Below are 17,878 nucleotides of genomic sequence, written 5' to 3' on the forward strand. Positions count from 1 at the left end.
TGGGGACCAACTAAAATAATGCAAGTAAAACTGCTTGGCACTATAAAATGCTGTACCAGGCGACCACACCCTTCTTATTATTATAGCATCTTACAGAAAAACCCGAACGAACTTTTTGGCCAAACCAATATTATTAGCAATGGTCATGGTAGCCATATCCGGCACACTTCCCACAGGACGACAGAGGAGAATGTGGGCTCAGGGTCCCACATCCTCACATGGAGCCCCCACTGGTTAGTCAACAGCTCTCTTTAAATGCAAGTGGTTTTTATGCACTCCATCATAAATCAGGCTAACTCTGATAAGGTCAAGACCTGGACTATGAACCCTAGCTCAGCAGAGCCTAGAGGATTTGGCAGGTGTAGAGCTTCAGCTAGGTTTGCACTCCGTGGCAAAGTTTCCCAGGAAAATTTCAAAACGAGCGACCTGCTGAAGCATCCTGGGAGAGTTTGCCATTTTTGCCCTCGTTGGCAAGTTTCTGGTGGACGCTTCGAGACCAGGCCCTGACCGGGCCTGGTCCCAGGCAGCCTCCTTCATTTCAGATGCTGCACGGGATGTTTTTAAATGAGGTTCCATCTTACAGGCTGGTTTCCTTTGTCTCTTTTGAGTGTGAAAAAATAACTGGGTGGTGGTTTAGCCCATGATGAAGGGACTCATATCTTTCAAAAGATCGGGTGGTGACACTGCGGAGAGACAAAGAAAGGGACCTGGGTGCACTACCGGTAATGAGATGCTGCAGACGCCTTTAAGCACCAACTATGCGTTCTTCTCATGAGACAAGACTGTGGCCCAAGGTGGGCCTCCAAGCTGACCAGAGACCAAATAGGTAAATATAGACCATATATAGATCGGAAGTCCCATGTGCAGAAATTCTATTCATTCTCCATTGATCCCGAATGCTTGGCATAGCTTCTGGCAGGTCCTTTCTTTAGGGATGGGATATCAGCTGTTCCTGACACTGTCACTCATTCACTGGGAATTGCCTCTGTCTGGTCGAAGGTTATGACTCCGCCAGGGGATGGGGGGAGGAGTAGCCCCTGGTCGAGGTGATGATTTAAAGGGCCAAACCCCCCACCCCCAGGATGTTGAGAAAAGGGAACTCTCATGCACTGTGGGTGGGAATGTAAATTGGTGCAGCCTCTGTGGAAAACAGTACGGAGGTTCCTCAAAATAGTAGAAGTTGAACTACCATACGATTCAGCTATTCCACAGTAATCCGAAAACACAGATGACCCATATGTTCATTATTTTCAGTAGCCAAGGTATGAAAGCAACCTAAGTGTGTGTATATATATTTAAAATGAAATATTACTCAGCCATAAAAAATTAAAATTTTTGCCATTTGCAACAACATGGATGGGTCTAGAGGGTATTATGCCAGCTGAAATAAGTCATAAAAAGAAAGACAAATACCATCTAATTTCACTTATATGTGGTATCTAAAAAACAAAACAAATGAACAAACAAAACAAAACAGAAACAGAGTCATAAATATGGAGAACAAAGAGGTGGTTACCAGAGGGGAGGGAGGTGGAGGGTTGGATGAAAGAGGTGAAGGGCATTAAGAGACACAAACTTCCAGTTATAAAATGTCACGGGGATGTAATATACAGCACAAGGAATATAGCTGATAATACTGTAATAATTTTGAGTGGTGACAGATGGTTAATAGATTTATCATGGTGATCGTTTCCTAATGCATTTCCTCAGTCACTCTGGTAACCCCCCTGAAATTAACATGATATTGTATGCCAACTATACTTCAATAAAAAAATAAATTAAAAAAAAAAGGGCCGCCCCCTTGCGTCCTTCAGGACAGCTCTGAAAGGCCATCCCAGGTCTCCCAGAGCTCGCTGGGGGACCAGATGTGGCCTTAGCAACCGTCTCCACGTGTCAGCTTCTCCTGCTCTCCAACTTCGCCTGGTTCACATCTGCACAGGTGTCTCTCCAGGGAGCCCCCTGGCAATGCACTTCTCCATCTCAGAGTCTGTGTCCGGGGAGGCCAGTCTAAGCCTGTGCAGAATGATGAGCACTGCTCTAGTGGTTGTGTACATAAATGCCTTTGAGCTCAGAGAAAGGAGCAGTGGACTCACCTCCAAAAGGACGGAGGCGTTTGAGGGGGCCTTGAATGACCTTACATTTGTATTCTGCTCCTACTTCCTCCTCACTACAATGCTACCAGGCAGGACCTATCACTTCTTCATTTGACAATTGAGAAACCAACTCAGAGAGGAGAGGTGACCTGAAACAGTTCCACACAGTTACCAAGTGGCGGGGCCAGGACTAAGCTCTGTTCCCTAACTTCAAATCCACCTCGCTGGGCTCCCTACCTAAACCTCTTGTCTGGGTGGCATTTTGAAAGTTACAGAGCCTTTTCATAGAGACTGACCTCCACAGCTGTGACTTAGGCAAGACAGACATGGTTCTCTCCCTTTGAGTAATCATTTACGGGTGCTTTGAATCGTGCTGAACCAAAGCTAAGAGCACAGGGCTAGGGGCCCAGAGACTTGATGAAGGGGGAGACGGAGGGAGGGAGGGAGGGAGGCATGACTCTTACGCCAGCCTCTAGGGCAGCAGCCAGCAAGTTGGCAGGTCCCTAGGAGTGACCCTCTCAAACCCATTACTTCATCTTACATGGGCAGTGACGAGACATTGGTTGGCTTTTCTCCCCATGGAGAAAATAAGGAGGAGAGAGCCTACAAGATCCACAAGTCAAAGGTCATTCTAGTTTGTTCACCTCGAGTCTAACTAGCACAGTGCCTGGCACAAACTAGTCCCAATGGTGATGACGGTTGACATGTGTATCACCTGCCACAATTCTGAGTACTTCACATAGATTTACTCCTTAAGCCCTCATGTCTAGTCCTCAGCTAGATAACTCCTGTTACTATCCTCGTGTTGAAGATGAAGGAAACTAGGCACTGAGAGATGGGCAGTGATAAATATTTGAGCGGTGAATGAATGAATGAATGATCCGAGGCCTATCGTGCTTCAAGTCACAGAAATAAAAACGAAACTACAATCCATTGGGGAGCAGAACGGGGCTCAGCCTGGTACGTGGATTATCTCCTCGAATCCTCTTTCAATCCTCCCAAAGAGGCACAGATGATCAAGCCCGGTTCACAGGCGACGGGAGAGAGATGGGCAGGGGGTAGGTAGGCTGCCCCGCAAATGGACAGAGCCAGGGCTTAGTCCAGGTGTGTCTGACTCCAAAAACAGCACCCCTAACCCCTTCGCAGTTCTCTTGCTTACCTGTGGGTCACTGGGCCAAACCCTGTAACTGTCCAACACGCAGCTGAGAAAACAAAACCGAAGACGCCCCCAAGCGTCCAAGCCCATGGCACAATGCTCTTATTTTAGACAAAATTCTAGCAAGAGCATCAGCCTCTTTTTCTCAGACCCAGAAGTTGAACAGAAATTAGAAAAAAGAGGGGCTGCTCTGAGCAGGAAGGCAAGGGAGAGAGAGGAATGATTAAAAGGATAACTGACCAAGCCCGTAAACCTGGGGCCAGGAGTGCAGGGCAGATGGCTCTAGCCACGTCAACAGTATTGCACCTGGAGCGTAGGTATTGACTTCCAAGCCCCGAGAAAAGGTTGCAGTGTGCAGAGATGCCACTTCCTGTCACAGCCACTGCAGCTCCCTGAGCCTCAGGGTCTTCATCTGTGAGATGGAGACAATAGTCCTGGTCCCCAACAGATCGCCGGCAAGATTCAACAAGCTCCCGACGGCAAAAGCACTTGGTCAGCGGTAGCCAAGGTGAGTTACCATGTCTGATATGTTTTGCTGCAGAACACTGGGAAGAGTAGGCAATACATTTTTGGAAGTTTTCCAATAATATGGTGGAAATAATATTTAAGAAAAAAACAACTGCAGTATGTCAAGGGGCGAATTTCATTTTCTAGAAACTTCTCTCTTGCAGTGCCCTCAGGAAACTGATTCATCGGGAGGCATGACTAACTGTGGCAGCCTCTTGGCCTCTTAACCAGAAGATCCACCCAGTTCACCTTCTGCTTGAAGGTTATCCGTGATCTCAATCGACATGTCTAATGGGATTGAGGACAGACAGAGTAGGACACTGGGTACAGACTCCAAAATCTACAAGTCACTAGTTCACAAAAAAAAAAAAAAAAAAAAAAGAAGGCCAATTGCTCTTTGGGGACAAGCTGCTAAGAAACTGAAGCTCCTGGCTTCAGCCCAGACCCAGGGGAGGGCTCATTTAGACTTCAAGCCACATACCCTTGGGGGGACACCAACTGGCAACTTGCTGGATCTCTCATAGAAAAGCCAGCTGTATCACCATCATCATGAATTGAATTCTAATATGTACCTACCACAAAGCAGGCATGTGGTGGGCAAAGCAGGAAACTCAGACACAGGCAAGTTCCTGCCCACAAGGAGCTCATAATCTACTGAAGAAGATGTGCACCGTGAGATGAGAACAGGATGATGAACTTAACCCTCACCAAGCACTCACCATGCACCAGGCACTACGCTAAGACCTTTACACGTGTTATCTCATTTCACCCTCGCGACAATCCTATTCTCATCATCTCCGTTCTACAGAGGTGAAAACCGAGGTCCAGAGACGTTAAAGCAGTTACCCAAGGTCTCCAGCTAGCGAGGGGTGGAGCTGGGATTCAAACACAAGCCTCGACCCCAGAGGTCACGCCTGCAACCCCATGACCAGCGCAATAGGCAGGTACAGGTAAAGTGCCAGGTGGGAATACTGGGGTGGGGGATGGGCCTCTGGGGTACAGGCTGGGCTTTGGAATCAGCTGGACTGGGGTTCTAAAAGTGCTCTGCCAATCGTTAACTTGGGGGGCCCTGAGATTCAATTGTTTTCTACAACTACATTGGCAGGGAGGAGAGTCCTGAAGATGAGAGGAGTTGACCTAGTGGGGGGTCCATGGCGCCATCTTGGGCATCTTCCACTGGACCAAACGGGATCAGAGAAAGCACAGGAGGGGTGTGTGTGTCGGGGTGGGTGGTGTGGTCAGGAAAGGTCTTCAAGAAAATGGTGACTTTTAAGATGGGCCTTGAAGGATCAGTAAATTTGGATTAACTTCAAGGAAGGGAGCAGGGTCGGGCAGGCACACACAAAGACCCTGGAGGTGAAAAGGCTGAGGGCCCATTTGGGGGACAAGCTGGCTGGAGCCCAGGAAGAGAGCTGTGGAGTAGAGAGACCCATGGCTGGGAAGGAGGTGAATCCACATTTAAGCTGGCAGGGCAGTGACCTTTGGCCACGTTTACTAAGAATTCACTTTGCATGTGTGCTGAAGACCTGGCATTAAAGGGTTCATTCTTTAAAGACATCCTCTTCAAAAAAGGCGGAGAGACAAAGGTAGCGGAGTCAGCCCTCTCTTTAAAGAGCAGGCAGGCACAGCAGTTGTCTGGCCAGCTTCCTTTCCTTCCCTTCCCTCCAGCCTCCCCCCTAGGGTTGTGCCTTCCATGGCCCCTGGGAGCAAAAGGCACACACTGCTGAAGATTAAACAGACCCTAGGCATAAGCACCGTTTCACTGTGTGCACACATGGGGACACATCCACGCACACAAACACACTCACGCACACAAATGGAGTAAGAAGCCAATCTGATTTTCCAAAAGATTGCATAATTCTTAGGTGATATTAAAATAGCTGATGAAGAATCCGCTTTAATCTTTTTTGGGTGGGCGTTGAAGGGCTGAAGAGTCTTGCTTAGATATTTCTGACAGAATCATTTACAAGAAATAAGCCTCCAGCACAGAGCTTTAAAACCTTCAGCTCCTAAAACCTCTAGCTCCTGCACCTTCCTGGGTCCTTAGATGCCTCTCTAGATGTGCAGGGTGGGTGAGGGGGTGACCCTTGCAGGAGGCCTGCCCAACCCAGGGACTCGCCAGCAGCTCCCACAGATCAGGTGCTTCTTTTCTGAGATGGGAAGAAACACCACCGCTGAAACGACCCCCTCTTTCCCAGGCCCCCAGAGAACTTCCTGTCCGTGTCAATCACGTGGCACATAATCATGTCCAGCCTGTGCTGCTCTTCCACCCTTGGCTCCGATTGTACCGAAAGGAATCTGATTGGTAACTCCTTATGACTGTGCGACTCGTCTTCTCAGCCAATTGTGAATATCTTGCAGGAGGGTTAGAGCTGCGCTCTATCACAGTCCTGTATCCATGCATCTGGGATAGACAAGGTAGCAAACATTTTGCCATTATGCTGGGTAGTGAATCTGAATTTTTTTATCTGATGATATGGTTCTTGAATGTCTCCTAACATTATCTTCTAATAATATAGTCACTAGTTATTCCTCTGCAAATTCCAAGAGTCTAGAACAGGGCCTGGCAGACAAGTGTCCAGTTAGGATTCCTTCTGAAGCTATCTTAATTCCATCTTGGAAGAAAGCCTTCACCTATTAAGTTGGGATCTGAAGGGTAAGTGGCCATTAGGCAAAGAAAGAGGATGAGAAGTTGGGGAGCGTGGAGAAGAATCTTGTAGGCAGAGGGGACAGCAGGAGCAAGGGCCTGAAGTACGATGAGGGTGTGTACAGGTGTGACCCTGTGGCCGGGGACAGGCTTCAGGGCAGCCCTGGATCAGCAGTGAATCTCGGACAGAATCAGAGGATGGGTTCCCTCCCATCGGAACAGGAGGGAGGAAGGAAAGCAAGGAGACGAAAGTAGGCAAGTTTGTAGGTCTGAGGGCAGAAAGCTGAGAAAGTTTCCATATGATGGCTTCTATCGTCTCTCTGAGGAGGGAAGTAAGGATATCTTCTGAGCAGGAAGAGGAACGAGGAGAGGTGAGAGATTTTGGGAGAGAGGACAAGGTCTGAAATAGCCACTGGGAAGAAAGGAGTCAAAACTGGGCTGGGGAAAGTGGGAGGATTTCTGTGTAGGACTGAGCATCCAAAGGAGGTTGGAGACCCCATGTTTCCATGACATCAATGCCTGTGGCTGGTCAAGATTTCTTCAGGACCTTGGTGTAGGTGGACTGGTTGGGGTTTCCTCAGGTGGGAGTGATGGAAAGACAGCAAGACAAGGGCACGGCTTCTTGCAAGGGAATAGCTGAGGTAATGGAGCTTGAACTCAACAGGGTAGGGAAGACACAGGTTGATACGGAGAAAGCAGAAAGGCAATGGAGGGGCCTCTGGAAGATGTTGAATGACAAGCGTGGTAGGAGTGGCTGGAGTTGCAGAAGAAGTCATGGTCAGGAGGTTGACGTCAAAGCAGGTGCAGATGCAGCTACAGCAAGATTTCGGATGTGGCCCGGGTGTGCTAGGCTGATAGGGAAATGAGGAGGTCAAGGAACGGGCGGCCTCAAACAGACGCCCTAAAAGCAGCTGCTCAGATTCTAGGATTCACAAGAATCAGTCATCTCAGCAGCTGCATCTGCCAATCAGGGACACTGAGAGGGTCAGGGCCTCAGCCAAGGTCACGAAAGGGGTTTGAGGCAGGTGGGCCTGCCACCCCCAGCCTCCTGGCCAGGGCTCTCCTGCCCCTGGACGCCCTCTCCCCCAGGAGATGTGCGGCGAGGCAGGGAGGCTAGGTGAGGAAAAGAACAGGCAGCAGAGGCCAGGCCTGAGTCCCCACCCCGTCTCCTCCCGGGGCCGAGCCCAGCCCCAACACTCCCCCCGCCCCTCCCCCCCCGCCCCTCCCCCCGCCCCAACCCTCCCCCCGCCCCTCCCCCCGCCCCAACCCTACCGCGCCCCAACCCTACCCCGCCCCTCCCCCCGCCCCAACCCTACCCCGCCCCTCCCCCTCCCCCCAGGCCGGGCCGGTTCCGGCCAGACCGGAAGCACGTGGCCGCCCACCGGCGCGGTTGCCCGGGAGACCCAGGCTGTTTACCCGCGGGACAGTGCCCGGCGACGGCGGCGGATGGAGCGGCGCCGCTAGGTGAGCGCGGCCGGCCGCCGGTCCGCGGGTTTGTCCTCGGCCTCCTGGGGGCGTGGGAGGGGCCGGGAGAGGCCAGCCCCGAGGGGCCCGTCGCCCGGGCGGGCCTCCCCAGACTCGGCCCCAGGGGCGAAGCCCGGGAGACAGGTCAGGGGCCAGGAGGGAAGCGGCTGCTCCCCAGGGGCAGAGCCAGCCCGGCCAGAGCTCACCGTTGCCGGAATGGGACAGCTCCCGGGCTTTTCGGAAGCCGAGGGCCCTAGGAAACCGCTGGGCCATGCCCTCCTGGCTGGGCAGTACAGACCGAACACAGACTCCGAGGGACAGGGGGATGTCCTGTCACACGGAGAGATCGGAACCAGATCTGAGCCTCCCCCCAGACCCCCGCTGTTTCACCCAGGTCAACTCTCACTTTCTAGAGGCTCTTTCTTGCCCCTCCCCCACATCCATCCTGCCGCCTAATCTTGCCTCCTTCTAGAACTAACAGTACTTGAAAAGAACTGAGCTCTTCTCCACCTACCTTTAATCCCCCCTCCCCACTGCTGCTGGAATCATGCCCAGTTCCTTTTCCAGACCTTTGATCACTTGGTGGCTTGTGGTCCAATTTCTCCACTCCCCCTTTTAAACGTGGCACTCTGCGTAGGACAGTGTATTCTAATCTTTAGTCCTGGGTAGAACTGGGAATGGTACCAAAGTTTTCTCATTCTCAGGCCAACTACTATCTCCTGTTTGTTCTCCTGAGCGTTTTCATCCTCAAAGCCTCACAAGGAGGAGTGGGGATTGGCAGAGGATAGTATTAACTGACAAACATTTTTAAAAGACCAATTCAAATGTATGCACCCTTGGTATATACCAGCAGATGATATGTGGGTAGTTATATTTTATTGCATTTATTGTAGGCTTAGGTTTGGGTTGTGAGTGAAATAGGTGGTCTGACCCCGTGGTGGGAGGTGGGAGCCTTTGGAAAGCCGGAAGATGGCATTAGCTTCTCCTATCCAATTCTTCTTCTTTCCAGTTGATTTGGTGAGTAATCTTAAGGAATGGGCACCTGCCCTTTTGGCAGTTCCTTGGGAACCGTTATCAGTGTTTGTTTCCTGACTCCTAGCAGGCCTCTGGGGTGCAGCTATTATGTTTAAGTAAACAGGCCACTTGCCTATTCAACAGGCAGCTTGATGGAAGCCTACGCCTAGATCTCGTCAAATCACTTTGTGGTTGAGAGTCTGCCAGGCCTAGAGGTGGTGAGATGAGCTGAGCAGGACTGATGATGGATGCAGCAGAAGCCTCCCTGGACTGAGGCGGGAAGGCAGAGTTTGAGACCCAAGGTGTGAATATAAAGACACCGTTGGCCCAGGTCCCCAAACACCTGTTTCCCCCACCTCCCCTCTCGATGTGGGAGAAGCTGGGGAGAGTTGATGTTCCCTCCATGTAACAGATGGTTCCTGCTCTCGGCAGGAGGCAGCGGGTTATGAAAGCAGGTTTGAGGGAACGGTTTTACCTGAAGGAGGTGTTAATCTCTAAATAACCATGAGTGGGCTTATAGGGATTAGTCATAATTGAGGTTTTTCTCCGAGATAGCTCGCAGTCATGTTATCTTATGACCAGGGTGTCTTGGATATGACACCCCCTGAACGTGGATAATTATATAGTACCAAAAGGTATGGAAAGTGCATGCACACACTCAAGTTTTACTGTTAAAAATAATCCAGCAGGGAGCCTGTGAGAACACATGACTTTCCTCAGCAAAGTTGTTAAGGAAGAGGTTTCTAAGTTACCAAACTTACTGACAGTTAAGCCTTCCCGAGGCGTGTGTGGGAATTAGAAGCCAAGTCTGTGATAACTGGGTAGAAGCTGTGGCAAATTAACAGCCCTTCCTCGACGGGGAAGGGTGGGCAGAGAGGGGGAGCTGGTCTCCCAGTTAAGCTTCTCTTTGGCAGAACAGTTGGGCAGTTATGACCTCCCCATGCCACCCTGAGTTAAGTGCAGAGCTGCTTAATTACAAGTGAAAGACTTTGACTAAAATTAAAGGGAACCCCCCCCCACATTCTTCACAGTTGATCAGAAAATAGATTAAATTAACAAGGAGCTGGGCAGGCTTGTTTGATGCCAAGGAGAAGGCTCCCGAACTCCCAGCAGCCAGATTGAGTGTGAAAGACTAGAAGTGGGAAAATGGGAGTGTGGAAAGACACGGCCTGTGAGCAGAAGGGAGCAAACGCAGAGGCCTTGCAGTCAAGAAAGACAGGGCAGACTTCTTTTTCTTCTTTTTTTAACATCTTTATTGGAGTATAATTGCTTTACAATGGTGTGTTAATTTCTGCTTTATAACAAAGTGAATCAGCTATATGTATACATATATCCCCATATCTCCTCCCTCTTGCATCTCCCGCCCACCCTCCCTATCCCACCCCTCTAGGTGGTCACAGAGCACCGAGCTCACCTCCCTGTGCTATGTGGCTGCTTCCCACTAGCTAGCTATTTTACATTTGGTAGTGTATATATGTCCATGCCACTCTCACTTCGTCCCAGCTTACCCTTCCCCCTCCCCGTGTCCTCAAGTCCATTCTCTACATCTGCGTCTTACTCCTGTCCTGCCCCTAGTTTCTTCAGAACCATTTTTTTTTTTTAAGATTCCATATATGTGTTAGCATACGGTATTTGTTTTTCTCTTTCTGACAGGGCAGACTTTGAACTGAGTAGGCCTTCAGGAATACACAGGGATACTGTGTTTTGTTTGGTTGTGGTTTTAGTGGTGAGGAAGGGGATACGCCCTAAAATTAGACAATGGTGGTAATATGCACAGAATGGGAATGTTAGGGTGCAGAGCTAAGGGGCTTGAATTGCATTGCTCAGCATTGTGTGATGAAGGTAGCTTGGAATAAGTGAATGGGAGGTAAGTATATGATTAAAGTGTGGGATTAGGGGGAATTCCCTGGCGGTCCAGTGGTTAGGACTCCACGGTTTCACTGCCGAGGGCCCAGGTTTGATCCCTGGTCGGGGAACTAAGATCCCACAAGCCATGTGGTGTGGCCAATACATAACTAACTAACTAACTAAATAAATAAAAGTATGGGATTAGAAGGGACATATTAGAATGCGTTTTTGGAGGCAGTAGCTCATTGGAGTCAACCTTCCGGCATTTCTGTGCAGTGGGCGGGGCAGGCACGGGTCCCCTGAGTCACCCAGCCGATTAGAGGTGACTGGGAGTAGGCCCGCCACGGACACCCTGGGGAAAAGCTCTGAAGCAACAGGTAAGACTTTTGGACCTAAAACAATCGAAAGCACTAAATAAACAGAAAACAAAAACCAAAAGCAGAAAAATGAAGCCTTTACTGTGTACCAAGCCTGGTTTTTACGGCCTTACCTATGATGTCTCGTATTACTGTCCTCATGTTGCAGATAAAGAGACTGATGTTTAGAGGAAGTTAAATAATGTTTTCAAGGTCATATAGCTAATTCTATAGACGAGGAAAGCAATGTATGAGAAAGGTAGAATGACTGTCCCGTGGTCATCCAGCTAGCTCTGGGCAGGGCCTGAAATAGAACCTAGGTCTCACGACACCTCCCAAACGTGCTGCTTCCTGGGGAGGCTCTGGGAAGCTACCAGAAGGTCTTTCGAGGGCTGGGAGAGGGCTGGTCAGGCTGCAGGTGGAGAGAGCCGCAGTCGCAGTGGTGGTCAGGATTCAGAGGAGGCAGGGAGCCCAACACGTTGCAGCGTCCTGGGAAGGACGTAACCAGGGACTGGGAAGAAAAGGTGATCAGAAGCGTGTTAGCGAAGGTGCTGTGAAGACGGCGAGGACAGGGGAGGGGGCCTGACTTGGCAGTTCCAGGCCCGCAAGAGAAACACGCCTCCCACCGTGCTTCAGGACGTGCACTCGTGCACACCCCCAAATACAGGGTGTGGGAGGTCCAAACACAGGGGCCCTCAAGGTGTTGACAAGGTGGTTGGGAAGAGACTGAATGTGACCAGTGCTGGGGGAGAGGCCAAGTCTGGTCCTGGAGAACAGGACTGGGTGTCACAGACCTGGATTCTCTTTCAGCCTCTGCCGCCAGCTGACTTGGTGGCCTGGGGCATTTACTCTGCTTTTCTGGCTCACACATCTGTAGAATTGGCATGTGGCCGGAGGCCCCTTTGGAGTTGGCCTAGGACGGGGTTTGGTAAACCATGACCCACAGGCCAGATCACACCACCGTGTGTGTGTGGCTCATGAGCTAACAATAGCTTTTACACTTTTAATGATTGGAAAAATAAAAAGAAGAAGATTTTGTGCCGCATGAAAATGATATGAAATTCAAATGCCAGTGTCCATAAAGGCAGTTCTCTTGGGACAAAGCCACACCCGTTCATTTACACACTGTCTATGGCAGCGTTCACACCACAAGGGCAGAGATGTGTAGTTGTGACAGACTGTGGCCCACGAAGCCGAAAATATTTACTCTCTGGCCATTTACGGAAAGGGATTGCCAACCCCGGTCTAGAAGCCGAGTGCCCCCTGTGAGATCTGGCCAGTGGGTGGACCAGCAGTGGGGTCTCCTTCTCCTCTCCCCCAGCCTGATGACAAAGTGAGGGCAGCAGAGGGATGTTGCATGAAGTGACTTGCACAGAGCCACCTAGCGAGGTTGAATGAAAAGCCAGTAGAAAGGAAAATGAAGTATGGAGGGGGAACGGGGAAAATGGGCATGGCAGAGGGTGGTGATTCCCCAGTGAATACGGGGCGGGGGGGCGGGGGGGTGGGGGGGTGGGGGGGGGCGGGGAAGCTCAAGCTCGCAGCTCTTTTTTTTAATCATCTTTATTGGAGTCTAATTGCTTTACAATGGTGTGTTAGTTTCGGCTGTGTAACAAAGTGAATCAGCTATACATATACATATATCCCCATATCCCCTCCCTCTTGTGTCTCCCTCCCACCCTCCCTATCCCACCCCTTTAGGTAGACACAAAGCACCGAGCTGATCTCCCTGTGCTATGCGGCTGCTTCCCACTAGCTAGCTATTTTACATTTGGTAGTGTATATATGTCCATGCCACTCTCTCACTTCATCCCAGCTTACCCTTCCCCCTCCCCGTGTCCTCAAGTCCATTCTCTAGTAGGTCTGTGTCTTTATTCCCGTCCTGCCCCTAGGTTCTTCATAACCTTTTTTTCTTCAGATTCCATATGTGGCACATATATACAATGGAATATTAGCCATAAAAAGAAGTGAAATTGAGTTATTTGTAGTGAGGTGGATGGACCTAGAGTCTGTCATACAGAGTGAAGTAAGTCAGAAAGAGAAAAACAAATACCGTCTGCTAACACATATATATAGCTCTCAGCTCTTGAGCGAAGCTGAGCTTGGATTCCCTGCTGGGTGACTGAACAGGGATGCTTTCTCTCTTCTGAGCAAAGGCAGCCACGGTAACGCTCTCTCCTGGGCCTCCAGGTCTGTGGACAGTGTAGGGCGGAGCACCCCACCCTGGGAGCCAGCAGATTCCGCCCTCAGGCCTGGACCCTGGCTCTTCCCTCACCTGGGACACTTTCCCCCTAGAGCAAGGGTGGGCAAACCACAGCCTGTGGGCCAAATGGGGCCCACCCCTGTCCTTGTAAATAAAGTTGCCTGGGAACACAGGGAACACAGCCGCAGTCCCTCGCTTACGTATTGTCTGTGGCTGTTCTTGTGCTACAGGGGCAGGGGTGAGTGGTTGGATCAGAGACCACGTGGCTCCCAAAGCCAAAACCATTGAGAGAAACAGTTAGCTGAGCCCTGCTCTCGATTGCAACAGGGCTTATTCCTTCTCATCAATCTGGTCTCTCAGGTTAAAGCCCTCCCAACCCCCTGTAAGAATAAGAATTAGTCACTCGCTGGTGCAATACTTTATTTTCCTCATAGCAGTTAGTAGTCGTTGAAAATATCTATTTACTTGTGGATTTAACACCAGCCTCTTCTCACTATAATAATTTAAGTTGCAAGGACTTTGGTTCACTGATATATTCCAATGCCTGGAATGAAGGAATGAATGAATTGCAGCTGGTGCCCTTCTCCAGATGCCATAAATCCAGAGAGAAGCTCCTCTGCACACCCCCTCCCGCCCCCATTGCGGCCGGTCCTTATTCTGGATCCTGGGAAGTGAATGGCTCAGGTCCAGAAGTCCTAGAACATTTAACCCACAGCCTCCTCTCTTTTGCTTCCTTAGGGGTCTTGAGGAGCAATGGCCACAGAAGCCCCTGTGAACATAGCCCCCCCTGAATACAGCACTGTTGTCAGCACAGCAGCTGACAGCTTCACTTGGCGGCCAGACTCACTAAACATGCGCGTCACGAGGCCCAAGTCCGCCAAGGGACGTCCTCGGCCAAGTCTGCATAAGCCCGCAGGCGCGGAGGGATGCTGCAGCCTCACGCCATCTTCACCTCCAGCCATTTCCTGCGAGTCACCGAGCAGCCAGAAACCGGGAGCCTGCACACCCCAATCTCCGAATCCGGGAGCCCCCGATGAGCTCCCGGAGCTGCTGCAGCAGGTGCCCATAGGGGCATCCTCTTCCCTCAATAAATACCCAGTCCTTCCTTCCATCAACAGGAAGACGCTGGAGGAGGGGGCCCTGGAAACAGTTGCTAAAAAGGCTGGTTCCCTGCAGCTGAGCAGCACCCAGGCTCTTGACCAAGCGGAGACCCGCACCGTGAAGATGAGGGAAGAAGATTCCCGAGCTCAGCCTTGTTCCCCGGAGAGGAAATTCATCGTGGAGGCCAAGAGACAAAGCTCCTACAGGGCCAGAGACCTGGAGGAACCGTCGGATCAAGAGCCTAGGCTGCTGCTTGCCGTCAGATCACCATCCGGACGGAGGTTTGTCCACCATTTCCGGCCAACTGATGACTTATACACCGTTGTCGCCGTGGCCGAACACAAGAACAAGGCCACCTACCGACACCGCAGCCTTGAAACGATGGAGGTGCCCAGGAGACACTTCTCTGACCTCACCAAGTCCCTGCAGGAGTGCGGAATCCTCCACAAGTCAGTGCTGGGCATCTCACAGGAAGCTGGGGAGGGATGGCCCTGAGTCCGCAGCCACCCAGCTGGGGTGCCGGGTCTCTGAGCAAGAGCATGCTCGGGCGCCACGGCCTCCCAGGCAGCTTGGTTCCAAGTGCCGTGTGAGTCTGGTGCGGCTGTGGCTCTCGGGACACTCGCCCTCAGAGCATCTTCTCTGACGCAGTGAAATCTACGCAGGCACCAAATGCGTTAAGAGGATTCTCTTCCGGTTGTTGAATTCTCTCCACCACGGCAGTGAACTGGCAAGTGACCAAGGCTGTTCCTGGAACAGCTGTGACCAGGCCTTCTCCTCTTCTCCTTGGGTCCTTTCTGAAGCACCTGCTTACCTTTACAACGAACTTGCACTCCCTTGAAGCCAATGGTTTGCCTTTCTGTATTTGATGCAGGATTAAACACTTCCCAGAGAGGATTCTGGTCTCGTACATAACCAGGGTTCAGGAAATACTGCACTGGCATTTGTGTTTCTTGCAAGCATCTCTAGGAAGCGGGCGCTTGACCCTATTTTGGGAGCAGCCCCTTTGCCAAGCTCGGTGGCTCGAGTTTCTCAGGGATTACCGTTTGTGTGAAGTGGTTTCAGAGGAAAGAATAGGTCTTCAGCTAATACAAATCCCCCAATACACCAACATTTCGGAAGGAGCCCCAGAGCTGGAGAGTGAATCCCTCCCATAAGCAGGGATTAGCCAGGAGCTACTTTAGTTTTAATAGAGACTGACGAGGTTTACAATTTTTGGTAGCTACTCTCTGCACAAAATTTTCCCCAAACTGAGAAGAGCCAGTGTAATCTTACATCCTTTGCTTTTGTCAGTGGTGGCATCTTTTGTTTTTAAATGGCACTAACCTACAAGTCTGCACAAGCTTGTAGGAGGGGCCCCCTTGGCTTATCTGGGTGTGGATACATTGTTTTATCCCCCAGTTTCAGGGTCTCCCCTACTACTCCAAACACGGACGCTCCCTTGAGACGACAGGGGTGCGCCCATGTTCTGATTTAGAATCCCCCGGAGGAAGAGGGCGCCTTGGTTTGGTGTCGCTTTGCTGTGCCTACGCTGAGACCATGTGCCCAAATAAATGTCTGGTCGATCAGCATGACACCCATAGCTGTGTGGCGGACCCCGGAGTCTTGCTTTTCCAGCTCTGAAATGGTGACATGGAAATTTTCCAAAGTTCCCTTGTGTTGTAAGCTCAGCAAGGCTCCCACATCTCACCTGGATCCCCTTTATGGCCAAATCACTGTTCAGAGTGGAGAACACCTGTCCTCCCAGAGCCCAGCCATCACAAAGCCCTGAGTACTGATACGCACCCCTACTTGCTAGGTACACAGAGAAGGCAGGACTTCTAGAAGCATAGCAACGAGTGCATCTCGTGCATAGGTAAGGCCTGTGGTTGGAAATGTTACTCCCAGCAAATTGATACTTGGCCCTGGAGATGAACACCAACATCCTTTCCTCTGAAGAAGGCTCGACTTGTCCTAACTGCATCCCACGCCACCCAGATCGTTCCAGAATAGGTTATTTTGGAAAGTTTTGCAAAATTTCTTAATGCCATTTGGTCAGCCGCTCCTCTGACTGCAAAGGTCAGCTGGGGCTGGTGGCGCCTTGGGCAGGCCCAGGCCACTGGCCGCATCCCCCAGCTGCTGACCACGCGGAAGGGCCTGGTGACTCGAGCCCGGTACGCACAGTCCAGGATTTCGCCTCCTACCCAGGACTCGAGCACGGAACTCTGCCTCTGATCTAGGAGGCTGGGGGAAGAGACTCCCACATTTTATTCTTACCACCTACTCTGTGGTAAGAATAAAATCCCACCCACCTGGGACTTGGTACTTTCTCCAGGCAGGAAATCTTTAGAAAAATTGCAGTGAAATGGAGCATGCTTGGAGGAGTTAGAACGTTCTGCGCTTAGGGGTTTGCTACTGCTGTTTAGCTTAGAATTTTGGGGGTAGTGGGAACAAAATGGAAGGCATAAAGCATAGGAATATTTTAGGATATTTGGGGATATGTGAACAAAGCTAGATTTGAAACACATCCCTTGTTTCAAATAAACTTTTTCTGCGGGGACAAAAGATGACAATACTAATAATAAAAACCGATTTGCGTGACACTGAGTCAGTGGAGAAGTGCATCTTCTTATTTCAGCCCAAGGCTTCGGCCACCCACGCTAGTGGACAGAGGGCGTTGTGAACCCCGTCTTCAGTTCTCTCCTTGGCAAAGCACTTGGCCCTACTGTTCGATCCAAGTCCTCTTCCCCAGGCACTCTAGATGCCCACCCTTCCGAAAGCTCCTACTTCCAGCTCATATCAGAGTGGCCTGTAAGGGAAGAAACTCCTGAATTTCTTCCCCAAATCATTCCACGTACTCTTCTTTTGAGGTTGGCAAGAACACACTGTATCAGAACTTCAGCGTTCTTGGCTCTGTAGGTGGTACTGCCAATCAGGTACCCTGGCCTAATGAGCTAAGCTGAGCCCAGGGCCTAACTCTTGGTGGCCCTGGTAGGTCTGAAGTTGGCCCACTTTGCGGTCACAGGCCTGAGTCATTCATTTAACCCACAGTCATTGAGGGTCTGCCCTGTGCCACACCGGCTCACAGGCATTGGCGCCCTAGCAAGAGAGCACCGGCAAGACAATGTGGAACCACCTTGGACTGTCAGCTCCAACCAGCTGAGGGCAGCAGCTGTAGCTTTATCTGGGAGGGCCCTAGAGTGAGGGCCAGACTGGCTGGCTGCCGGGTCTTCTCCCCACCTTGCGGGAACACAGAAGACACTCCTCCCCACCTCTTCTAGTGATGGCATCAGGAAGATCGCTCATTAGGGACATGGACTTTGCATAGGACAAAGCTTCACGATGAGAGATTCCACTCCATCCCCTGATAAAATCCAGTAGGTAAATTCATCCTGGCAGCAGAAGGAACAGCACAAGAAAGAAGTGACTCATCATGTAGAATCCAAAAAATTTTCACCAACAGATGGCAGGTGCTTCTAACACAACAACAGCCCTTGCCCTGAAAGTACCCGGGGA

General features: G+C 50.8%; 1 protein-coding gene across 1 annotated transcript; it reads left to right on the forward strand.

Annotated features, from left to right (window-relative positions):
• Positions 1-7,798: 7,798 nt before the first annotated feature.
• UBXN10 (UBX domain protein 10) lies at positions 7,799-15,988 on the forward strand. The gene is made up of 2 exons (XM_079923580.1): positions 7,799-7,867; positions 14,024-15,988. The coding sequence occupies exon 2, from the start codon at positions 14,039-14,041 to the stop codon at positions 14,879-14,881; it is 843 nt and encodes a 280-aa protein (XP_079779706.1). The 5' UTR covers positions 7,799-7,867; positions 14,024-14,038; the 3' UTR covers positions 14,882-15,988.
• The last annotated feature ends 1,890 nt before the right edge of the window (positions 15,989-17,878 follow it).

This window comes from Stenella coeruleoalba (assembly GCF_951394435.1).
Source record: "Stenella coeruleoalba genome assembly, chromosome: 1".
NCBI classification, from domain to species: domain Eukaryota; kingdom Metazoa; phylum Chordata; class Mammalia; order Artiodactyla; family Delphinidae; genus Stenella; species Stenella coeruleoalba.